This window comes from Salvelinus sp. IW2-2015, unplaced genomic scaffold, assembly GCF_002910315.2.
Source record: "Salvelinus sp. IW2-2015 unplaced genomic scaffold, ASM291031v2 Un_scaffold3368, whole genome shotgun sequence".
NCBI lineage: Eukaryota > Metazoa > Chordata > Actinopteri > Salmoniformes > Salmonidae > Salvelinus > Salvelinus sp. IW2-2015.
The window spans coordinates 26,919-53,853 of record NW_019944651.1 but is presented as its reverse complement, the minus strand read 5'-3'; the positions used below and the strand labels follow the sequence as shown (position 1 = coordinate 53,853).

General features: G+C 39.1%; 2 protein-coding genes across 2 annotated transcripts in view; both read right to left on the bottom strand.

Annotated features, from left to right (window-relative positions):
* Positions 1 to 26,469, bottom strand: part of LOC139025835 (interferon-induced very large GTPase 1-like) — a gene marked incomplete at its 3' end in the record, with an annotated part of 58,434 nt that extends 31,965 nt beyond the window's left edge. Inside the window, exons 1-7 of the mRNA XM_070441044.1 lie at positions 26,150 to 26,469; positions 25,982 to 26,030; positions 25,537 to 25,803; positions 24,930 to 25,196; positions 24,435 to 24,704; positions 23,698 to 23,967; positions 22,805 to 23,074 (exon numbers count right to left, since the gene is read on the bottom strand). Of these exons, the coding sequence (XP_070297145.1) occupies positions 22,805 to 23,074; positions 23,698 to 23,967; positions 24,435 to 24,704; positions 24,930 to 25,119 (1,000 nt within the window). The remainder of the gene's footprint in view (positions 1 to 22,804; positions 23,075 to 23,697; positions 23,968 to 24,434; positions 24,705 to 24,929; positions 25,197 to 25,536; positions 25,804 to 25,981; positions 26,031 to 26,149) is intronic.
* On the bottom strand, positions 704 to 11,807 carry LOC112075746 (uncharacterized). Its single transcript, XM_024142690.2, has 6 exons — positions 11,571 to 11,807; positions 2,506 to 2,655; positions 2,121 to 2,198; positions 1,667 to 1,780; positions 1,279 to 1,404; positions 704 to 1,096 (listed from the first exon to the last, which is right to left on the bottom strand). The coding sequence occupies exons 2-6, from the start codon at positions 2,592 to 2,594 to the stop codon at positions 793 to 795; spliced, it is 711 nt and encodes a 236-aa protein (XP_023998458.1). The 5' UTR covers positions 2,595 to 2,655; positions 11,571 to 11,807; the 3' UTR covers positions 704 to 792.
* Positions 26,470 to 26,935: the final 466 nt, after the last annotated feature.

Here is a 26,935-nt window from a genome sequence, read left to right as displayed (position 1 = left end):
ACTGCAGATTGCCCCTTTAACAACTTTGACAAATGTCAATAACTTTGGTGAGTCATTTGTTTTTTATTAACAATGAAACCGCATGCTGAAACAGTAAAGGTTTGAACATACCTTCAACTAAAATCAGTCTCTGGTTGTGTTCTTCGTCTGGTACCTGGTATCAGAATAGAACAAGAATCAGTAAGAAAATGGAACTTGCACATAGTTTACATGACAAGTTTTCATTCGAAAACACTGACTTTGCAAGCAAAACTATAGAAAATCTGATAATGTGACAACACGAGACCAGCATATTTCAAGAGAACAAAACGTACCTTTCTTCCTGCTTGTTTTATCTCATCATAGTCTGTATCATGTCCTTTGTGTTCTGTTACTACACACAGGCTGCAGATCATCGTCTGGTCTGTCCTGCAGAACACCTCCAGAGCTCTGTGGTGTTCCTGACAGAGTCTCTGCTGCAGGTCTTCTTTATACAGGGTGTCTCCTCTATACAGGGTGTCTCCTCTATACTGGGAGTTTCCTCTATACAGGGAGTCTCCTCTATACAGGGCGTCTCCTCTATACAGGGGGTCTCCTCTATACAGGGAGTCTCCTCTATACAGGGAGTCTCCTCTATACAGGGAGTCTCCACTATACAAGATGTCTCCTCTATGCAGGGGGTCTCCTCTATATAGGGGGTCTCCTCTATGCAGGGTGGTCTCCTCTATACAGGGCGTCTCCTCTATACAGGGCGTTCCTCTATATAGGGCGTCTCCTCTATACAGGGGGTCTCCTCTATACAGGGAGTCTCCTCTATAACAGGAGTCTTTCTCTATACAGGGGGTCTCCTCTATACAGGGAGTCTCCTCTATACAGGGCGTCTCCTCTATACAGGGAGTCTTCTCTATACAGGGGGTCTCCTCTATATAGGGGGTCTCCTCTATACAGGGTGTCTCTGAACAGGTCTCCAGTCACATCCACCAGGGTGTGTCTCTGTAGTTTAGGTAGTGTGTAGTGCTTCCTAACGTGGGTCTCACAGTAGGACTGATTGCAGGTCTGACAGGACTTCACAGCTTTGACCTCACATACATCACAGACCACCACTCCTCGTCGGATGCTGTTCAGTGGAAGATGAAGAAACAACACAATGACATAAAAGAAAAAGCTTTTTACAAAATAATGAAATGATAAGTATTAAATGAGTAGTAGCCATATCACAACATAATATTCAGATTGTTTTATTAGTCATCCTCACAACTACTGGATAAGAATGTGGAAGAGCACAGTGTATGATCTCACTCTTCTTGTTGAGTAGAGGTCTCCTCCTTGAAAGAGACAGGAGGATCTATTGACTGGTGAGTCTTCTCTGATACACAACTCTGAGTTGGTGACTCTGCTCTCTCCAGATGAATCCTATAAGTTACACTAATGCAAAACGTTGAGGGGTGGAAGTCAGACATGAATAAAATATATTGTCAAATACTTCAAATATTTAAGCTGCCTGCACTTTATTCAGTTTGTCCCATATAATGGAACCAATGGAATAGTTCTAAAAGTGCTAATGTCATGGTAACTCAACTACACCTTGTATCATTGTTATTAGACCTACCATATGTCTGGTGGAAAAGTCAACAAATTAATTCATATTGAGATCAACATTTATAAAGTTCTATAATAAATGTCATACCCCTCTTTTTGAGTAAGGTCTCCTTCCTTGAAATAATTAGGTGTATCCATAGATTGGTGAGTCTTCATTGATAGGTAACTGGGGGCTGGTGACTCTGCTCTCTCCTTATGGACCCTGCAAACAGTAAAATACTGTATATTCAATCAAACTGACAGGAAACATATGTGATGTCTATGTTATACACATGGGTCATACAACACTGCACGTGTTGTATTGGTTTACCATTCATAACAGATAGTATATTATATAATAAGTAATCAATTACTAAGTAGGATTTTATTTTTACTAATTAAGGAATTACTAAATGTATTTCAGTATAAAGCATTTGAATTTATTCCCAATTCTTCTCTGTTATTCTATTACAACAATTGAAAAAAACATTGAACTGCGACTTAAGTGTGAATTGTGAGGTAATCAAGAAAATAAGATACACAACAAATTATAATTAGAACACCTTAGTTCTCCGTCACTCTCCAGTGTTCTTGTGGACTCCCAGCTGGGTGTAGGAAAGTCTGTTTTATACACATGGACACTGTGAACAGAGTAGATTTAAGCTTTAGCTTCTGAGAACTTCCTGATAGTGATATGGGGAACACAGGGTACTAGTTTGATGGAAATGAAATACTGCAGTGTTTAGGCATACTGAAGGGGTTAAAAGGGGGGAAACTGAGTTCCACCATTTTATCACTGGAGACTGCATACAGTTGAAATTGAAACCTACAAAATTAAAATGTAATCTATTACTAAACCTTGCTTATAATTCCAGTAATTACTATATAATCAACTGTCATCCTGATAACTGCAATGGAAACAGACATCATGCTATGGGACACACCCACCTCTTCATATCAGGGTCCATCGTCTCATCAAGATCCTTATGTCTTTTTTTAGTGATGGCTCCACTCTCAGCCACCTGATGATAACTCATTATAACTCTCAGAGAGGAGACCTCACAATCCTGAAGAGGACTGGTCTGGTCCCATATCAATCTGTAAATCAGAAGACTAAATTCCAAATATTGACAAAACCTTTTAAACTAAAAAATACTGCTTCACTGCTCTGGGGGTTTATGTTGGTGTTTGTAGCCTAAACAAATCAGTGATAAATGCATTGGTAAAAACTACAATACACTGTAATGTTCCTCTTCCTGTTGTATTATCTTATGATTATAAGGGACAGATTGAAATGCACAGAATGGTTACCATGGGGAAAATTATGGAGAGTAATGCTTTTTCAATTTCAGTCAAAGGGAGGTTTAGTATTTTCAAATATTTTTTATTTATTTTATTTCACCTTTATTTAACCAGGTAGGCAAGTTGAGAACAAGTTCTCATTTACGACCTGGCCAAGATAAAGCAAAGCAGTGCAACACAAACAACAGAGTTAGTTACACATGGAATAAACAAACATACAGTCAACAATACAATAGAAAAAGTATATATAGAGTGTGTGCAAATGAGGTAYGATAAGGGAGGTAAGGCAATAAATAGGCCATAGTGGTGAAGTAATAACAATATAGCAATTAAACACTGGAGTGATAGATGTGCAAAAGATGAATGTGCAAGTAGAGATACTGGGGTGCAAAGGAGAAAAATAAATAAATAAATAACAGTATGGGGATGAGGTAGTTGGATGGGCTATTTACAGATGGGTTATGTACAGGCGCAGTAATCTGTGAGCTGATTTGACAGCTGGTGCTTAAAGTTAGTGAGGGAGATATGAGTCTCCAGCTTCAGTGATTTTTGCAGTTTGTTCCAGTCATTGGCAGCAGAGAACTGAAAGGAAAGGCGGCCAAAGGAGGAATTGGCATTGGGGGTGACCAGTGAAATATACCTGCTGGAGCGCGTGCTACGGGTGGGTGCAGCTATGGTGACCAGTGACCTAAGATAAGGCGGGGCTTTACCTAGCAAAGACTTGTAGATGACCTGGTGCCAGTGGGTTTGGCGACGAGTTTGAAGCGAAGACCAGCCAACGAGAGCGTACAGGTCGCAGTGGTGGGTAGTATATGGGGCTTTGGTGACAAAACGGATGGCACTGTGATAGACTGCATGCAATTTGTTGAGAAGAGTATTGGATGCTATTTTGTAAATGACATCGCCGAAGTCAAGGATCGGTAGGATAGTCAGTTTTACGAGGGTGTGTTTGGCAGCATGAGTGAAGGATGCTTTGTTGCGGAATAGGAAGCCTATTCTAGATTTGATTTTGGATTGGAGATGCTTAATGTGAGTCTGGAAGGAGAGTTTACATTCTAAGTCAGAACCGTCCAGAGTAGTGATGCTGGACGGGCGGGCAGGTGAGGGCAGCGATCGGTTGAAAAGCATGCATTTAGTTTTACTTGCATTTAAGAGCAGTTGGAGGCCACGGAAGGAGAGTTGTATGGCATTGAAGCTCGTCTGGAGGTTAGTTAACACAGTGTCCAAAGAAGGGCCAGAAGTATACAGAATGGTGTTGTCTGCATAGAGATGGATCAGAGAATCACCAGCAGCAAGCGCGACATCATTGATGTATACAGAGAAGAGAGTCGGCCTGAGAATTGAACCCTGTGGCACCCCCATAGAAACTGCCAGAGGTCCGGACAACAGGCCCTTCGATTTGACACACTGAACTCTATCTGAGAGGTAGTTGGTGAACCAGGCGAGGCAGTCATTTGAAAGACCAAGGCTGTTGAGTCTGCCGATAAGAATGTGGTGATTGACAGAGTCGAAAGCATTGGCCAGGTCGATGAATACGGCTGCACAGTATTGTCTTTTATCGATGGCAGTTATGATACGGTTTAGGACCTTGAGCGTGACTGAGCTGCACCCATGACCAGCTCGGAAACCAGATTGCATAGTAGAGAAGGTACGGTGGGATTTGAAATGGTCGGTGATCTGTTTGTTATCAAGGCTTTCAAAGACCTTAGAGAGGCAGGGTAGGATAGATATAGGTCTGTAGGAGTTAGGGTCTAGAGTGTCTCCCCCTTTGAAGAGGGGGATGATCGCGGCAGCTTTCCAATCTTTGGGGATCTGAGACAATACGAGAGAGAGAGAGGTTGAACAGGCTAGTAATAGGGGTTGCAACAATTTCTGCAGATAATTTTAGAAACAGAGGGTCCAGATTGTCTAGCCCCGCTGATTTGTAGTGGACCAGATTTTGCAGCTCTTTCAGAACATCAGCTATCTGGATTTGGGTGAAGGAGAAATGGGGGAGGCTTGGGCGAGTTCCTGTGGGGGGTGCAGGGATGTTGACCGGGGTAGGGGCAACCAATTCACATATGGTGTCCATGGCATAGCTGGGGGCAGAAGGTGGTCTATAGCAAGCGGCAAAGGTGAGATACTTGTTTCTGGAAAGGTGGATTTTTAAAAGTAGAAGCTCAAATTGTTTGGGCACAGACCTGGATAGTAAGACAGAACTCTGCAGGCTATCTCTACAGTAGCTTGCAACTCCGCCCCCATTGGCAGTTATATCTTGTCGGAAAATGTAATAGTTTGGGGATGGAAATTTCAGGGTTTTTGGTGGTCTTCCTAAGCTAGGATTCAGACACGGCTAGGACATCCCGATTGGCAGAATGTGCTAAAGCAGTGAATAAAACAAACTTAGGGTGGAGGCTTCTCTCTTGTTAACATGCATGAAACCAAGGCTTTTACGGTTACAGAAATCAACAAATGAGAGCACCTGGGGAATGGGAGTGGAGCTAGGCACGGCAGGGCCTGGATTAACCTCTACATCACCAGGGGAACAGAGGAGGAGTAGGATAAGGGTATTGGCTAAAGGCTATACAAACTGGTCGTCTAGTACATTTGGAACAGTGAGTAAAAGGAGCAGGTTTCTGGGTACGATAGAATAGATTCAAGGCATAATGTACAGACAAAGGTATGGTAGTATGTGAATACAGTGGAGGTAAACCTAGGCACTGAGTAATGTTGAGAGAAATACTGTCTCTAGAAACATCATTTAAACCAGGTGAAGTCACCGCATGTGTGGGAGGTGGAACTAAAGGGTTAGCTAAGGCATATTGAGCAGGGCTAGAGGCTCTGCAGTGAAATAAGACAATAATCACTAACCAAAACAGCAATGGACAAGACATATTGACATTAGGGAGAGGCATGCATAGCCGAAGGATCATAGGGGTCCAGTGAGTGGTTAGGCTGGCTGGAGACACGGCGATTCAGACAGATAACGGGCCGGGGCTAGCAAGCTAGCAGAAGGGCATTAGAGGGACGTCGCGATGGAAGAAGTCTGTTGTAGGCTCCTATTGCAGTTACGTGCGCAGACCAGTCGTGATGGATTAGTAGAGCTCTGTCTAGTAAAGGGGTCCAGTCCAATTGGGAAAATAGGTATAGTGGCCCAAGAAATTGGCCGATGGATCTCTTCAGCTAACAGTCCAAATATGGGGGATTGGAAATGATGCAGACAATTACATTGGAAGCAACATTCTTTCCGCAATATTAAGCTGATCCACCCCAAAAAAAAAAAAAAAAAAAAAACAGTCCAATATGCTCTAGACAGCTAGCGGGCCGCGGCTAGCAGGCTAGCAGATGGGCATTCAGGGGACGTCGCGACGGAGGAGCCAGTTGAAAAATCTAGTCCATGTAATTTGTAATTGATGAAAGTTAAATATTTCTCTGTGTTTAAGAATGAGAAATCGTTCTATTTAAGAAATAAGAGGTAGGCCTACCTGTTTGACAGACAAAATTAGGTTATAGGCTGCTATATACATAGATTTGGTCAATTCCTTCACCCACCATGCACTCTTTAAAAAGCCTACCTCAGTGTCAGTGAAGGGCTGTTAAAGGTGCAATATACAGAAATAGCTCTGGCATTTCTTGGTTGCTAAAATTTGAATAGTTCACCTAATTTCAGTTTATGTGACTTAACAACCAGTCTTTGTGTAAAGAATCATTGTACCATCTAAACTGCTGTGAAATATGTTTTCGATAACCAAAAATATTGTATTTTCAGCTGTTTGAAAATGGTATATAAAACCAGAGGTAAAAGAAGCAAAAACAAAACGTATGATCGGGAATCATAGAAATAGCACAGATTGAACAGATACCGCTTCTTAGACTTGATTTCAATGAGAATGACATATGACAGATTTATAACTCACATTATTACACATTGCAGCTTTAAGTTAAAACCAAGACTGGAATTAAAGGTGTATGACAGGGAATATCATAGGATTTAAATTTATTTTTGGATGGAAAACTGCACAGGCCTACCCCTTGATAGCTTAAGATTTTGAATAAAATAAAACAGATCTTATTATATAAAGTGATCTATAACAGGGCTTTGGTCCGAGATGCTTTATGCTAGAAACAAGATGTAAAATACCCAGGAAAGACGTGACTCCGATGCATATGAGGATGTCATTGTTTCGTTTCTTTGAGAGAAGTAATCTAATTATGTCACTATCAATTGATTAAAATATTCACTTTCTGTATAATAAAAGATGTTTAAAACCAGACAGCTTTTAGGGAAACACTTATGACCTTTTCTCGTTGGGTTAAGCCACTGTTAGAAAAGTTTGGCATTGGAGAAATTTGATAAGATGAACACATAGGCATATTTCTCTGTCCGTTCTTAGCCTGTGATTCTGTAATTTGTGTGGTATTAAAAAATATTATGCTAATATGTAAAATGATGTAAAATTGAATAACATTTTTTTTTAAATGTAATTTTTTCTCGAACCTGCAAATACGATGATAGATTTATGCAAAACTTTTATTTTATTTAACTAGGCAAGTCAGTTAATTAAGAACAAATTCTTATTTACAATGACGGCCTACCCCGGCCAAACCCAAGCCAATTGTGCACCGGCCAATGGGACTCCTAATCACAGCCGGTTGTGATAAAGCCTGGAATCAAACCAGGGTCTGTAGTGACTCCTCTAGTATTGAGATGCAGTGCCTTAAACAGCTGCGCCACTCGGGAGCCTTTTACTGTAAAGGAGATCTTTCCACCCCTACTCTTGTCCACGGTGGTTTGGGAACTCACAACCTTCTGGCCCGCAGCCCTGTGCTCTACCAAAATGAATCCTTACAGGACAAAGAACAGATCTAAAATTGCATCTCTAAAGCTCTGGTCTGTCCAAGAAGTGAGAATAAACGGTAGACATGTTCTCTGCTATCCACTTCGTTTTAATTGTTGTTTTGGGTATGAAGGGGGGTCACTTTTTTAAGCGTTCCGTGAGGGTTTAGGTAAAATATATTTTGCTGAAGGGAGGGCCATCCATTTTCATTTGAGAGGTCAGATTTTCTCCATGTAACCCTTCTTATAAATAACGTTCACTCCATAAGAATGGGAGTCAGGCATCTGATATATTTTGTTGAACTTTACTGAAAGGATTATGGGGATACATAGATACATTGTTGTTCACTAAACCTGTAGCTAGCTAGTGCATAAATAAAACAAGGAATGGAATACTGAGTGCCTCAGATATCAGTATAATGAAAACATGGACTGGACTTACAGTAATGTTTTCACTTATAGGATACACTACAGTAGTTATCAGTATAATGAAAACATGGACTGGACTTACAGTAATGTTCACTAGTAGGTACACTACAGTAGTTATCAGTATAATGAAACCACGGACTGGACTACAGTAATGTTACTAGTAGGCTACACTACAGTAGTTATCAGTATAATGAAAACATGGACTGGACTACACTAATGTTCACTAGTAGGATACACTACAGTAGTTATCAGTATAATGAAAACATGGACTGGACTAAGTAATGTTCACTAGTAGGATACACTACAGTAGTTATCAGTATATGAAAAACATGGACTGGAGCTTGAAGTAATGTTCACTAGTAGGCTACACTACAGTAGTTATCAGTATATATGAAACACGGACTGGACTACAGTAATGTTCACTAATAGATACACTACAGTAGTTATCAGTATAATGAAAACATGGACTGGACTTCAGTAATGTTCACTAGTAGGCTACACTACAGTAGTTATCAGTATAATGAAACATGGACTGGACTAAGTAATGTTCACTAGTAGGATACACTACGTAGTTATCAGTAAAATGAAAACATGGACTGGACTTACAGTAACGTTCACTAGTAGGCTACACTACAGTAGTTATCAGTATATGAAAACATGGACTGGACTTACAGTAATGTTCACTAGTTGGCTACACTACAGTAGTTATCAGTATAATGAAACCACGGACTGGACTACCAGTAATGTTCACTATAGGCTACACTACAGTAGTATCAGTATAATGAAAACATGGACTGGACTACAGTAATGTTCACTAGTAGGATACACTACTGTAGATATCAGTATAATGAAAACATGGACTGGACTACAGTAATGTTCACTAGTAGGTATACACTACAGTAGTTATCAGTATAATGAAACCACGGACTGGACTACAGTAATGTTCACTAATAGGCCTACACTACAGTAGTTATCAGTATAATGAAAACATGGACTGGACTAAAGTAATGTTCACTAGTTGGCTACACTACAGTAGTTATCAGTATAAGAAACATGGACTGGACTTACAGTAATGTTCACTAGTTGGCTACAACTACAGTAGTTATCAGTATAATGAAAACATGGACTGGACTTAAAGTAATGTTCACTAGTTGGCTATACTACAGTAGTTATCAGTATAATGAAAACATGGACTGGACTTAAGTAATGTTCACTAGTTGGCTACACTACAGTAGTTATCAGTATAATGAAAACATGGACCGTACTCTGTAATGATCCCTGTAGACTACAGTAGACACATAAACAATGGTGTCTTAACAAATGAAGGTATCTGTCCAGCACTGCCTCAGTACTCTGATAATATAATGCTGATGGCTGCTGTATCATGCTAGTGTGATAAATCAGTTGATTTAGGATGGACTACTTGTAAAGGTGCACCATCATCATGTGATTTAGTTCATAATTTTCATGTCAGTCATTTCTTATGAAATTATAGTCATCAATTGTAGAGTTTKATTTGTAATAGACAGTCTACCACCTGCCATTTTAGGCCATATTAAGCTGACACAGACAAGTGAATATTGTCCTCAGGTGGCTGCCCTGCCCTTAGTCTGCCTGCTGTCCCTCCTATCACCATGGATACATCTTACTGAAAACAATGGCACTACACTTTATTTAAACCTGCTCTGCCAGTTCATGTCCTAAAAGATTAGAATGTTCCAATGTGGTTAGCCAAAAAGATGACAGTTCATCTTATCATCTAGGTTTGCTATCAAACAGATATGTAATATTTCTGGTTTGTCCACTTGATTCTTGCTTGTAGCAGGGTGCGGTTACAGGAGTCGTTCTAACTGTAAGTCACATGATTTCCTGAGAAAAATGTTCTGCAGTAAGGGGTGTGTAAAGCAAGTCAAGGTGTCGTTGGATGAATGTCAACAAGATGTATAACCAACCAGCATTGTTAAAATAACAATGTTTTAACTCAATCTGTTCATGCCCTAAAGTTCATGCCCTGAAACCCTCAAATTCAAAATCTTGACCTCAAATTAGACCTGGGACATTAGACCTGGACCTCTGATTTAGACCTGGTACACAAGGTGGGTGCAATCAATCATCAGGTAGAGGAGAGAAAACAGCCCCATTTCAAGATTTGAATACCCATGCCCTAAAATATGAAAATGTTCAAATGTAGTCCATGAAGAGGTTGGCCTATTAGGATTATGTGCACAGCTATTAACCTCACATGTAGCTYTAGCAATTGGGCCAGGGGTATTCACATGTTACCCTACGAGGACTACTGCTGGTTTTCTGTTCAACCTGATAATTGATGGCACCACCTGGTGTCCCAGGTCTAAATCAGTCCCTGATTAGAGGGGAATCGTTTTTAAAAAGCAGTGTAACTGGCTCTGGTCCAGATTTGAATGTGAGGGGGTTAGACTTACAACTATATTGAGAGAAAGATGGCGCTCCAGATTGTTTTTTTCAGCATACAAACATTACATCTCACAACGCCTGGAGAAGTATGCATTACGTCAGGAAACCCKTTCATGTGACATATTATCATGTTGCAATCTTCTGAGACTCGCAGCGCAGCCGCAAAAAAAAAGTACCTGGAAGGCTGCCAGACAGTTTGCAAGTATTTACAAAAATAACATTAACAATAGACAATTGTTTCATGTATGCTAAGAACAAATAAAACCATRTTTGTAAACTTCCTTACATTCTGTCATCATTCTAGATCTGGGCCATTTGATTTTTACTTGTTCAAATTACCTGAGAGGAATTGCAATTTTTATGACATTGTGAGCTCTAAAGTCRTCCCCAGTTTGAATAAGAATCAGCCTACCTGCCAGTCATCAAAACATATCTTAARCTGACACTTRACAGTGGTGRAAAGTACTTTTTGGGGTATCTGTACTTTACTATGAATATTTTTGCCAACTTTTACTTTTACTTCACTACATTCCTAAAGATAATAATGTACATTTTACTCCATGCATTTTCCCTGACACCCAAAAGTACTTGTTACATTTTGACAGGAAAATGGTCCAATTCACACACTTATCAAGAGAACATCCCTGTTCATCCCTACTGCCTCTGATCTGGCGGACTCACTAAACACAAACGCTTCATTTGTAAATTATGTCTGAGTGTGCCCCTGGCTATCCGCCAATAAATAAATAAAATAAAATAGTGCCGTCTGGTTTGCTTAATATAAGACATTTGAAATGGTTTATACTTGTACTTTTACTTTTGATATTTAAGTACATTTTAGCAGTTCCATTTACTTTTGATACGTAAGTATATTTAAAACCAAATACTTTGACTTTTACTCAAGTAGTATTTTATTGGGTGACTTTCACTTTTGCTTGAGTCATTTTCTATTAAGGTATCTTTACTTTTACTGAAGTATGACAATTGAGTCCTTTTTCCACCGCTACACTTTTATAAAAATATGTTGACTTACCATTTTCCTGCTGCATTCAGAGTAGCCTGGAGCATGTACTGACAGGGTTATAACAAAAGGGTTGAAACCTAAGGTGCTGTTTCAGAGGTGAGACGAGGAAGACAGCCAGGAGGTGAGGGGAGGAGCATCTGTGCATGCATCACATGGGACAACTTTAGCAAAGATGGTGAGCATGCTTTTCCCGCGTGAGGTCACAGTTCCTCCATAATATCTGGCTTGCTCACTCGAGAGAGTTTACTTATTGTCACATCCTGCTCCCCCCACCCACACTGCCCCGACCAGAAAGAATTTGCCAGTGAGAAGTCTCACCCAGGGGCACCCCTCCGCGTGGAGGGGCAATAAGTAGTCCACTCGAGTGGCCCCTCCCCAATCCAAATAAATTAGGGAGTGGGGTCTCGCTTTCTCTACCGTCTCTGACTTTAGATATCCCTGTTTTTCCACAGTGAAAATATTATCCACAAGGCAATCCATGACAGCAGTTGTTTAACATAGCAGTCAACCTATTTCCTGTAGTCTCAAAATGATTCAACATTTTGTTTAAAGTAATAAAGTGTATTTTCAATGTCTACTTCAAAATGGAGCAAACTTTGTTAATAACATGCATTAAATCATATGAAATATGTTGACTCACACATATAATTATACCTGGATGCACATATATCAACTCTGAAACATGGTTTCTTCGTTTGGGTTAATGGCTATGCTAATGTGGCGTCTACCTGAGGACAAGACACTTGGTAATAGCCTGTAACTCACATCTCCCATGTATACTGAACAAAAATATAAACGCAACATGCAACAATTTCAACAATTTTACTGCGTTACAGTTCATATAAGGAAATCAGTCAATTGAAATAAATTCATTAGGCCCTAAACTATGGATATCACATGACTGGGCAGGGGTGCAACCATGGTTGGGCCTGGGAGGGTTTAGGTCCACTCACTTGGCAGCCAGACCCACCCACTGGGGAGCCAGGCCCAGCCAATCAGAATGAGTTTTCCCCACAAAAGGGCTTTATTACAAACATGAATACTCCTCAGCACCCTCCCCTACGACGATCCCGCAGGTGAAGAAGCCAGATGTGGAGGTTCTGGGTAGGAGTGGTTACACGTGGTCTGTGATTGTGAGGCTGGTTGGACGTACAGACAAATTCTCTAAAACGACATTTGAGGCAGTTTATGGTAGAGAAATGAACATTCAATTCTCTGGCAAAAGCTCTGGTGGACATTCCCTGCAGTCAGCATGCCAATTGCACGCTCCTCAAAATATGAGACATCTCATGGCATGGTGTGTGACCAAAAACTGCACATTTTAGAGTGGCTTTTATTGCTCCCGCACAACGTGAACCTTGTGTAATCTATCATGGTGTTTAATCAGCTTCTTATATGCGCACACCTGTCAGGTGGATGGATTGTCTTGGGAAAGGAAAATGTCACTAACAGGGATTTGAACACACTTTGTAGATTGAGGTGTCATCGGTGCTGAGGTGTGCAGTCAGGCTCCTGCTAAATCAAAATGAAATAAATAAATTTTAATAACAAAATATAAATGCTATTATTACTGCCTGTATGAGTGGACAAACATTAATTCTTGCCTTAGTGCAGGTTGGAGCCCAAAGACTGTAGCCATAGAGATAGATAGAGGACTGATCTTTATATCTGTGCAATTTTAGCGTTTGTGACATCTTGGGCAGCGCCACTGAAGCTACAACCCATAGAAATCCACACCCAATTGACTACTTDAAAATAGTAGAAGCCCTCAATGGCAATATCCATGCTATAATAGGTTATATCCATGATGAGTCCTCTATCTAACTCTATGAATATAGCCTATTTTCAATTTCGTCCGCGACGACATCATTTAGGAAATACATTTAGCTTGGCCAGAATCATTTATATATATTAAATTATAAATTCAGGACAAACAACTTTCCGTCTGTTCTTCTAAAACATTTTCAAAGAGACTCAATCAATTTTGCATAGCTCATATGATATCAAATTGATATCAAAGACACGTTTAGGCTACTTTGGCTATTGTCAAATATGATTAATTAAAATAAACGCAGATTAACCTAATCAATTTCACAATTGTGTGTTTATTGGCTCTAATTAGGATTCGAAATTTGCTCAAACTATTTCATGAATTCAAGCATCAGCCTATAATTAGGCCTTCTGGTTGTGTAGGCGATTATAGAGAAATGTGCCATTATTATTGCAATAAGGCTGGTAGCATAATGTATCATCTTAAATGACATCTATAAGTATGCAGTGAAAACACTTCGGTGAAGTGAGCCGACACTCGCAGAACACAGTCAAGACATCGCCTAATCAGTTTCCATCTGTATTCATAGTTGGCTTTTCTAAAGAAATGTTTGGTGATCAACTAAGAATGCCGTGAAGATCGACCAGGTGATGGTGACCACTGCTTTATGGTATAGCGTGTTTTCTGGTAGGGAAACTGAGTCAGATGCATTTTCTGGTACGGAAACTGAGTATGATGCACTCTCATGCACAGATAAAGATCATAGCTACAAAGCATTCCAAGCAAAACGTCTGAAGCACACTTACTCAATCAAAGTTATACCAAATCGTTTCTTTAATTTGTTGGCCTTATTTAAAATGACTTTGATATCGGGGTAAAGTGAAGCTAGTTTAACGGGGGTGCTGTTTAGGAAATGTTAAATTGTGAAAGCAAGATGTGTTACAGTCATGACACACAAACACAAACACAGACACACACACATACCCACACACGTTCACAGTAAGATCTAAGTGAGCTTGATATGTTTCATTAGATATATTGTCAATTTAAAAAAGTGTTCAATAGCTACATTTACTTGGTCTATCCCCACATTCTTTATCTTTTTAACTTTTTAAGTAGCTATATTAGAGTGATTTTTGAAGACCCTGTGTAAAAACAACAATCACTGTAATAATGGCTGGTAGACTTTTTTGTGTGCCACTAGTAGATAATCAATCCAGTGTGATGACTATTGTATACTATAACATGCCCATATGATGCTTAAAGGGAAATATCAAAAATGTTCAACTTCATATTCATCATCTCCAGCAACACCCCAACATCAACATGTGAAAATGGAGCTTTTCTATGTTTTGGAGTAAACCAGATAGAAGACAAGTGTTTCCAATGACATCGTCAACCAATTAGCAGGCAGTTAGTAGGTAATGCCTTCTCATAACTGGTTAAAATCACATGATGATGTCATTGGAAACACATCTTCCTCTATGTTTTTTACTCCAAAACATAGAATGTGCCATTTTCACAGATGTTGATGGTGGTGATGAATATGAAGTTGAAAAATTGTAAATAATGTCGCATTAAATATGTTTTGGAGTAGATCAGTAATCCATTGGCATTAAAATTGTAAAGCATGACATGTCCATATTATGCCAGCTAAAAGATTGGAAGAACACTAGTTTACAGTGAACTTTGAATGGTAAACATAGATCAATAATACAGTGTGATTAACATGACACACCACTAGTAGATCAATAATTCAGTGTGATTAACATGACACACCACTAGTAGATCAATAATACAGTGTGATTAACATGACACATCACTAGTAGATCAATAATACAGTGTGATTAAGCATGGCACATCACTAGTAGATCAATAATACAGTGTGATTAACATGGACACCACTAGTAGATCAATAATACAGTGTGATTAACATGACACACCTAGTAGATCAATAATCAGTGTGATTAACATGACACACCACTAGTAGATCAATAATACAGTGTGATTAACATGACACACCACTAGTAGATCAATAATACAGGTGTAGATTAACATGAACACCACTAGTAGATCAATAATACAGTGTGATTAAAATGACACACCACTAGTAGATCAATAATACAGTGTGATTAACATGGCACATCCACTGTAGATCAATAATACAGTGTGATTAACATGACCACACCACTAGTAGATCAATAATACAGTGTGATTAACATGACACACCATAGTAGATAAATAATACAGTGTGATTACATGACACACCGCTAGTAGATCATATATACAGTGTGATTAACATGACACACCACTAGTAGATCAATAATACAGTGTGACTCCAACCTGACTGCTGGAAGAGTAGAACCAAGTCGGTGAGGGAAGGACACACACCAATTCAATATCTAAACAAGTCTGTGTTAGACTGGTAAAGAGAAGATGAGCTGTACAAGGTGAGGTAGATCTCTTACTAGTGAAGATGGTTGTGGAGACTGGTTCACTCTCTTCAGGACTGTTGAGACACTGACAGTGTACTTGGTGCCAAGTTTCAGATTTGATCGTTTTGAGGCAGTCCTTAGTATTGCTGCGCTGGTCTCTGTTCATGGTCTACAGTAGGATATGAGGAAGCGTTGTGGAACTTTCTCATTCCTCCAGTCTTTGTCCAGCTGAGAGTGAAGGAGGCCTCTCCAAACGGTCTGTCTACTTTTAAATCTCTAGGTGGAAGATTTGCTTTAAGAATATTTTCACTTTGATAGATGAGTCCATAATAATATCTCTCTTAAAACACAAAGTATGTAATTAAAACAAGATTAACAGCAAACTCTTTACCTGTGAATACAGATGGGGGGATACGGATAGCCTCTCTATTGACATAGTAAGTGTGTGAACGTATGAACTGAGATCGCTGGTTACTTGTGTCTAACCACATTGCTAACGGAGCTGAAAACGGAGCAGGGAGGGGGAGATGAGTGTGTGTTCTCTCTTACCAAATGCTGCCCGCAGCCAGTGATGTACTTCTCCATCACAACTACCATTTATCAATCGCTCACTAAATAGTTAACCATGCTCAAAAATAAATAGACATGTAGTCTGACAGTATGGGTAGGCTACAATATTGCTGTGCAATGAACATGACATAATTAAGCATTAAGGCCCGATGGGGTGTGATATAAGGCCAATATAATGTACCGTGAAATAGGGCTGTTCTTAAGCACGACACAACGCTGAGTGCCCGGATATAGCCCTTAGCCGTGGTATATTGGCCATATAACCAAAACCCCCGAGGTGCCTTATTGCTATTATAAACTGGTTGACACATAATTAGAGCAGTAGAAAGTAATGTTTTGTCATACACTGGTATACAGTCTGATATACCACGGCTGTCACCAATCAGCATTCAGAGCCCGAACCACCCAGTTTATAATAGCCAATTAATCCCAGAGCTGGAACACCCAGTTTATATAAGCCAATTAATCCCAGAGCTGGAACCAGCTAGTTTATAATCGGCAGTTAATCTCAGGCCTTAATACCAAGGCAGAGATAGAAACACAATCATGTATTGATGATGAAATATCAACAATTCATATTTTGCATATTAATGTGGGCTGTAGGCAGCATTTACTTTTAAATGATTCAATAAACAATCAATCTTTCAGTATAACGGTGTTGTACTTATACACCTATAACGGTGTTGTACTTATACACCTATAACGGTGTTTACTTATACACCTATAACGGTGTTATACTTATACACCTATACGGTGTATAACTTACACTATACGGTGTTATACTTATACACCTATAACGGTGTTTACTTATACACCTATAACGGTGTTATACTTATACACCTATAACGGTGTTATACTTATACACCTTATAACGGTGTTAATCTTATACACCTATAACGGTGTTATACTTATACACCTATAACATGTTTACACCTATACACCTACTGTGTAGTTAAAATATTTCAAGAGTTAAAATAAATATTAATCTAATAGTTTTATTAACTTAAAATATTAACAAATAGTTGTATCACATCTACAGCAGGGGTGGCAAACTTTTTGTCTCGAGGGCCACATCGGGATTTTGAAATTCAACGGAGGGCCGCATTTTTTGGGGGACAATTGTTTGTTAAAATCAATTTGCGGGGGCCTACAGAGTGATGAGGCGGTCTAAGCACTGCATCGCAGTGCTTGAGGCATCACTACAGACCCGAGTTCGATCCCAGGCTGTGTCACAGCTGACTGGGAGACCCATGAGGCGGCGCACAATTGGCCCAGCGTCATCCGGGTTAGGAGAGGGTTTGGCAGGCCGAGATTTCCTTGTCCCATCGCGCTCTAGCGACTCCTGTGGTGGGCCGGGCGCATGCACGCTGACACGTCACCAGGTGTATGGTGTTTCCTCCAACCATTGGTGCGGCTGGCTTCCGGGTTAAGCAGGCATTTTGTCAAGAAGCAGTGCGGCTTGGCTGGGTCATGTTTCGGAGGACTTTTGCCTCTCCCGATCCGTACGGGAGTTGCAGCGCTGGAACAAGACTGTAACTACCAATTGGATACAACGAAAAGAATTGCGGCACGGATTTATGTGCTGGCGGGCCGAATTCATTAATGCAACATAATGTTATAAGATGACTAAGATGTTCTCCTCTTACAAAAATACAAAAGCCTTTCACAATGTACAGTATGTATGCATCTGTTTCAYAGGCTTTTTGTAAAGGTGTTAAACATAGCATTACATATAGAATCACATCTCTATGGGTGTTAACTCTAAATGGACCATTSACAATAACATWATGTACATTCTGCACAGATATTTGYGCTAGTRRTTCAAAGACTAAATTAACGATATACAAGATCAAATCAAACCAAAGATAATAAACAATATCTAAGATCAACCAAACAAAAATAACCTTTATTTCAGATTCACAGCTACACTGCTCTCTTCTAGTTAAATCCTTGTTTGATTATGGTAATCACAATGACAATAGACTTCATTCCAGATGTGCTAATATGTTCTAATCTCCTAAAATCAAGATGTTTATGGAAATTGTATCCTCATTTTTGTCTAACATTAACACTGAAGACTATACCCCAAGTAAGCAGTTTTTAATTAAATTATATTATACTGCATATTGAAATTATAAAGCCAATGGATCTTGGTGAAATTATATTGGAAATGCAAGATTTTAAATGTATTTCACAAGTTCATTGTTGAAGTGACTGGCTTGGCTTCTGACTTTTTGATGTGATGTCATAATTTATACTATGTGAGTTATTTATGGTTGTCATGTCTGAAATCTTTGAATGGTCAGTTCTATGTTTTGGTCAAGAAGAGTCATGTTGTAGTCCTTCACTTTACCGTAGGCTACCCTTACCCTAGGCCTAGTATAACGAAGGCTGGTTCAACAGCAATGATTTGTCTTTTTTTATCCTTGCCAATTTGATTAAATAATTATATTTTACATGCATTTATTGTTGTTGACGTTTAAAAACAAAACTGATTGGTTTTAATAAATTAAACGAAAAGCAAGCAAACTTACTCGAACGATTCACCTTCCTGGGTTTATGGTGACAACGTCCATGGCACGCATGCAATGCAACTTCTGGAGATGTGTGAATGTGATCTGACATGTAAAATGGTTCCGATTATGTTCATAAAACATATTTGGGAGCAGTATAACGGTGAGTGGACATTCTCCCTTTCAGTTTATATTGGATCTTTGTCCAGCCACGGTTCAAAGTTTGGATGTGTGTAATCTATAGTCTGTGTTTTTAATATTATTCTTCCACAGGGAGAAATTATGGTGTTTGAGGTTACCATGAATTTGTTACAATAAATAATAAAGTAATGACTCTAACAAATGATGGAAAACATCAGTTTTTACCGCCAGCAAGAAACTGCTAGCCATTGGTTTCTAGCTAACAGCAGAGAACTGCTAGCTAAATGTCAAGCACAAAAATAAAATGTAGGAAGTACAGACCACAAGAAATCCTCTGATAGCCCTCTAATGGTGAAAGTCAGAACTGCCGAAAATGCACAGTCAAAGASAAGAATATTTATTCTGTCAAGAGAGGCAAACTAAAACAAAAGAAATGTGGAACAGTGTGTAAATAACAGTGCAGGAAATTGAATAAAATGCTGGAATGAAACAATTAACTATGCAAATTAGTAAAAGGTGTGTGCATTAGGGAAAAAGACACCTGGCTCAAATAGAAACCTGTCTCTAATAAGTGCCTGTTGAGTCCAGGGATTTAAGCAAATAGACACCCAGACTATTCAATTGAAGTTTTACGTTATAAACACTATTGTTACTGGATAATACAGCCTTCTGTATCTAGATATAACACTATGTTACTGGGATAATACAAGCCATTCTGTTTATCTAGATATAACACTATGTTACTGTGTTATCTAGATAACACATGTTACTGTGTTATCTAGATATAACACTATGTTACGTGATAGATATAACCATTCTGTTATCTAGATATAACACTATGTTACTGGGATAATACAGCATTCTGTTATTCAGATATAACACTATGTTACTGGGATAATAAGCCATTCGTTATCTAGATATAACACTATGTTACTGGGATAATACAGCCATTCTGGTATTCTAGATATAACACTATGTTACTGGGATAATACAGCCATTCTGTTATCTAGATATAACACCTATGTTACTGGGATAATAAGCCATTCTGTTATCTAGATATAACACTATGTTACTTGGATAATACAGCCATTCTGTTATCTAGATATAACACTATGTTACTGGGATAATAAGCCATTCTGTTATCTAGATATAACACTATGTTACTGGGATAATACAGCATTCTGTATCTAGAGATAACACTATTTACTGGTTATCTAGATATAACACTATGTACTGGGTAATACAGCCATTCTTTATCTAATAAACACTATGTTACTGGGATAATACACCATTCTGTTATCTAGATATAACACTATGTTACTGGGATAATACAGCCATTCTGTATCTAGATATAACACTAAGTTACTGGGATAATACAGCCATTTCTGTTATCTAGATATAACACTATGTTACTGGGATAATAAGCCATTCTGTTATCTAGATATAACACTATGTTACTGGGATAATACAGCCATTCTGTTATCTAGATATAACACTATGTACTGTGTTATCTAGATATAACACTATGTTACTGGGATAATAAAGCCATTTCTGTTACTAGATATAACACTGTTAGCTGGGATAATAAAGCCATTCTGTTATCTAGATATAACACTATGTTACTGGGATAATACAGCCATTCTGTTATCTAGATATAACACTAAGTACTGGATAATACAGCCATTCTGTTATCTAGATATAACACTATGTTACTGGGATAATACAGCCATTCTGTTATCTAGATATAACACTATGTTACTGGGATAATACAAGCCATTCTGTTATCTAGATATAACACTATGTTACTGGAATAAAGCATTTGTTATCTAGATATAACCACTTTGTTACTGGGATAATAAAGCCATTCTGTTATCTAGATATAACACTGTTGCTGGGATAATAAAGCCATTCTGTTATCTAGATATAACACTATGTTGCACACAGTGAAATCATCATCACCATATCAAAGAGATGGTTGTTGTAACGGTTTTCTTCCATACGTGAAGGAGAGGACCAAAGTGCAGCGCGGCTAGTGTTCAACATGTTTAATAAATAACAAGTGAACACTACAAACAACAAACAAAATAACAAAATGTGCAAAACCCGAGACAGACCTATCTGGTGCAGACAACCAGAGACAGGAAACAAACACCCACAAAATCCCAACACAAAACAAGCCTCCTATATATGATTCTCAATCAGGGACAACGATTACCATCTGCCTCTGATTGAGAACCATATTAGGCTGGACATAGAAACAGACAAACTAGACACACAACATAGAATTCCCACCCAGCTCACGTCCTGACCAACATTAAACAAGCAAAACACATAATAACTCTGGTCAGGACGTTATAGTTGTACATGAATAGAAACGACAAGACACTGAACCATTAAGGCATTTAGTCATTTAGGAAATATAGGAATCATCATTCGTCATCAATTAATATGCAAATGTTAAGGCTGGTGTATGCTTCGTCTAACAACGTATGTAAACCATTAGAATTAGACATTTGTTAGACAAACTGTAAATCAACCAACCAACCAGCCAGCCAACCAACCAGCCAGTCAAAARAATGACAGATGGTAATGTTACAGACTCTCATTGTACACAGCATTCACCTTCTTGTACTACTTTCTTTTTAATCTCTCTCTCTTTATTCTCTCTCTCCTTCTTATCCCTCTCTTTCTCTTCTTCAATCGCTCTCTCAGCCTCCTGGAACATCTCAGTGGTGTAGTGGCTTCCTCCATTCATCTTCACCATATTGTTTATTTTCTCAAGCAGCTCAGTGACCTGAGAGGGATTCTTATCTTTGTTTTGAAAGACATGATATCCCCCACTGCATTGAGAAAGTAAACTTTCCAGATTTGGATTTTTAAGCAGGAAGTCTTCAATTGTTACATCAACAAGAAGGTCTCCATGTGTGAAGAGAACCATGGTGTATTTCGATGCTTCATCACCAAAGAATCTCTGAATTATCTCCACATTTTTCTGCTCCTCTTTAGTGAATCTTCCCAGCTGGATCACAACCAGGAACACATGGGGACCAGGTGCAGAGAAAGAGATGCACGTAGCGATCCTTCTCAGTCCCTCCTCATTGAACAGTGTAGTATAAAACAACCCTGGGGTGTCAATAACAGTTACACTATGCCCATCCACCTTCCCTTGAACCTTGTTACAGTCTTTTATCAGAGAAAGAGAGGAAAACTTTGATAGGAAATATTTCCTCCCCAGGATGGTGTTTCCTGATGCACTCTTCCCAACTCCAGTCCTCCCCAACAGCACAATCCGGACCTCATGTTCTGTTAGATTAGAAGGACACTTGTTACCTTTGACATAACTTTAAGCTTTATGTTCTTCCTGTTAGCACATTGATAAACTGCCCTTTTCTGTAAAATAATGTTCAATCCACAAAGTGAACAGAAGGACGACATCACCCATGAAAGAAATCGATCATCCTTGAGTCCTTGAGTCCTCCTTCTATTGTAATTTATGTTAGTGCTGTCCCATTCTTTCATTTTGTGGAGGGAAAACGATTAAACGTAAAACATCACACTCATTTTAGTAGTTTCCCTTGCTTGTGCCAGCATGCTAACCAATACAATAAGCTGCTTTTTCAGTTGAACACGGCTTCTTGGCTGCAACGACTAACATTTATGGTCAGCAGAATATAAACTTAATACAAATTATGGTCGGTAGAATTTAAACTTATAAACAAATGAATGATGACTTTATGAATAAGTGGAATTATTTATGAATCAAGGCCTACACTTTTAATACTTGACACCGGTTATAGTAGGGTAATTCCTTACTTGTGGTGAAGGTTGTTGACACCAGTTGACTTTGCTTTCCATTTTCCAGCACAGTGCAGACAGTGACAGAGTACTTAGTACCACGTTGCAGGTCAGAGAGAGTGATGCTGGGTGAAGATGTGGTAGTGATGTGTGGTTCTGTCCCTGGACAGTGGTAGGAGATCTGGTAATGGTGTTGGGTTTGGTTCAATCCTGGTGGCTGGTTCCAGCTAACAGCAGCTGATGTGGTGTCCACTGAGTCAACAGTCAGCTGGTCTGGAACAGGAAGTACTAGGGGAAAATACATTATTGTCAGTGTTACAGTTTAACTCTAGAAATATACTACAGGAGGAAAAAGTTGAACAGTAGTCGAAAAGTAGAAAAGGCCGGATTGCAAAGTCCTTTATGGAGAAGAAATAAGCTAAAAACAGAAGTTACACAACAGAAGTTGGATTTGTAATGTAACAAAAATGAGGGGTTTCCTCTGTATTCATTTAGTAACGTTGCTGCACCGCTGATAAATTGTTGCCGCCACACCAAGTTTTTTAATATAAAATAAAATAATGCTGTGATTATAAATCCCCTCCACAATAAATAGTGTTTTAACACTGTACTACTGATAAAGTTAAAACAAGCAGAGGCAGATCAACTCCTTGACATAATGACTCACAGGAATGGAAGAAAGCCTGAATTCAGATACTGTATTATAAACAACGTTTAATGATTTCAGCACCAAACTACATGATGAGATCTGGGGAATTCACCATCATATATTTCTCATCAGTGAAGATACTGGACCTTTACATCCCATGCTGACACATCCAATATGATTAGTTCATAGTTATTTTGATAACTAGTTCAAGTTTAATACACATTTACACCAGACATAATACTTAAGTAGGGTAATTCCTTACCTGTGGTGAGGGTTGTTGACACCAGTCGACTTTTCGTTCCATTTTCCAGCACAGTGCAGACAGTGACAGAGTACTGAGTACCACCTTGCAGGTCAGAGAGAGTGATGCTGTGCGAAGACGTGGTAGTGATGTGTGGTTCTGTCCCTGGACAGCGGTAGGAGATCTGGTAATGATGTTGGGTTTGGTTCAATCCTGGTGGCTGGCTCCAGCTAACAGCAGCTGATGTGATGCTTACCCAATCAACAGTCAGCTGGTCTGGAGCAGGAAGTACTAAGGGAAAATACATTATTATCAGGGTTACAGTTTAACTCCAGAAATATATTACAGACAAGAAGAAGAGTAGTAGTGAAATAGAAAAAGACAGATTGTAATTCCTTTAGATGTGGGAAGAAATAAGCTAAAAACAGAAGTCAGACAACAGAGTTTAGATTTGTAATGTAACAAAAATGAAGTTTCTGCTATATTCATTAATTAATATAAATGAAAAGAATCATGTGATTATAAATCCTCTCCACAATAAAAAGTGTTTTACTCTGTACTACTGATAAAGTTAAAACAATCAGAGGCAGATCAACTCCTTGTCATAATGACTCACAGAAATGGGAAGCAAGCAAGAATTCAGATACTATAAAAACATGTAATAATTTTAAACACCAAACTGCATTTTGACATCTGGGGAATTCATATATAGTCATTTTAATAACCAGACATAATACTTAAGTAGGGTAATTCCTTACTTGTGGTGAGGGTTGTTGATACCAGTTGACTTTGCTTTCCATTTTCCAGCACAGTGCAGACAGTGACAGAGTACTGAGTACCACCTTGCAGGTCAGAGAGAGTGATGCTGTGTGAAGACGTGGTAGTGATGTGTGGTTCTGTCCCTGGACAGTGGTAGGAGATCTGGTAATGATGTTGGGTTTGGTCCAATCCTGGTGGCTGGCTCCAGCTAACAGCAGCTGATGTGGTGTCCACTGAGTCAACAGTCAGCTGGTCTGGAGCAGGAAGTACTGAGGGAAAATACATTATTGTCAGGCCTACAGTTTAACTCCAGAAATATACTACAGGAGGAAAAGTAGAATAAGTCCAGGGATAAACATGTCTAACTTCTTTTGATTTGGGAAGAAATAAGTTAAAACAGAAGTCACAACAGAAGTTAATTTGTAATGTAACAAAATGTCTGTTGTAGTTACTGGTAAAGAGATGATCTGTAACAAGGTGAGGAGATCTCTTACTAGTGCAGATGGTTGTAAAGACAGGTTCACTCTGTTCTCCATTGTTCAGCACAGTAGAGATGCTGACAGTGTACTCAGTACCAGGTTGCAGGTTTGAGAATGTTGTGTGGCAGTCTTTAGTATTCTCTGCATGGAGGCCAGTTCCTGGGTTGTAGAAGGTTATGAGGAAGCGCTGTGGGACTTTCTCCATTCCTTCAGCCTTGGACCAGTGGAGAATGAAGGAGGTATCTTTCAAATGTTCTACCTTTAAGTCTCTGGGTGGGACCACTGGAACAAAAATCATGTTTTAACAAGATCCTTAACAATATCTCTCTTAAGACACAAAGTATGTCAGTACAACATGATTAAAACCAAACTCTGGGCTCCCGAATGGCGGAGCGGTCTAAGGCACTGCATCTCAGTGCTAGAGGCGTCACTCCAGACATCCTGGTTCAATTCCAGGCTGTATCACAACCGGCCGTGATTGGGAGTCCCATAGGACGGCGCACAATTGGTCCAGCGTCGTCCGGGTTTGGCCGGTGTAGGRCGTCATTGTAAATAAGAATTTGTTCTTAACTGACTTGCCTAGTTAAATAAAGGTTAAATCATTTTTTGTTTGTTTAAATACCTGTGAATAAAGATGCTGAGACCCATCTGCTTTGTCTGCCATCTTCTCCCTCTGTGGCCACACTGAACTGGTACTTTTCACCAGGTTTGAGACTGCTTATTTTAAGATGATACACATCTTTCACTCTTGTTGAGCTTGTTTCACCGTCACACCCCCAGGTCACTCTGAATGTCTGTGGTCCTGTCWGCCCCTGAGGAGAACTCCAGCTCAGAGACACAGAATCTAATGTCAGCAACAGGACCTGGAAGTCACCAGGAGGGGGCAGCACTGGTGAAGGAATAATGAGAGAGAAGAGAACAGACTTTATTGAAAAATCTAAATACAAACAAAACTGCTGTACTATTCATCCCAGTAGTTAAGGGACAACAATTGAATATCTTACTAAATGTATACTCTTAAATTAAAAAAAATATGTTTGGGTGTATCTGTTTTCACATATACCTACCATCATCTGAGGTCAACGTTGTGTGTTGGTCTCCATCAAAACTCTTAGGCTGTGAAGAGTCAATCATTTCTATGAAACATGTTGTTTTGATCTTGACATATAAACCCTCTTTATCCAACAAATACTGTACATCAGGCAATGAAGAGAATGAAAACAACCAGTAGCTACCTGTCTTCCAGATTCTTTATTTTAAGGAGAGTGGTATCATGTCTTTGTGGTTTGTCTCTGCACACTGACTACAGATCAGCATCTGGTCTGTCCTGCAGAACACCTCCAGAGAATGTAGTCATGTTGACAGAGTCTCTCCTCCAGGTTCCAGTCACATCCACCAGTGTGTGTCTCTGCAGTGCTGCTATTGTATAGTGCTGTCTGATGTGGGTCTCACAGTAGGACACATTGCAGGTCAGACAGAACTTCACAGCTTGGACCTCAGAGCAGATATCACAGACCAACCTCTCCTGTCCTGGTGGGAATTAGATAATAACATTTATCAAATACATTGATAAAAAGAACCTGATCCATTTCATTTAACAGATATGGCCTGAAATATAACAATGGTACCTACTATAACTTGCTGTAATCAGGTATTCCATATATTTCCATTTTCCTGAGTAACCTATTTAACTTGTTATCATGATATTATCATATCCACATGGTTAACCTAATTTCCTATTAACTACTCTTGTATCTATTCGTATATGGATAATCATTGGTAATCTCTATACTTGCTGTTATCATGAATAATATCACTACACATGGTAACTCTACCTATAACTGTCTGTTTCATGTTATAATATAACACATGAGTAATCTATCTTAATACTTGAGGTAACTGTTTCCATGTATTAATTATTTTTTGATATCTATAAACTTCATCTACTCTTATAAAAAACTCTCTTTATTTGCAGATGTATAATATACAACCATCGGTAACTCATCTATAAACTTCTGTTT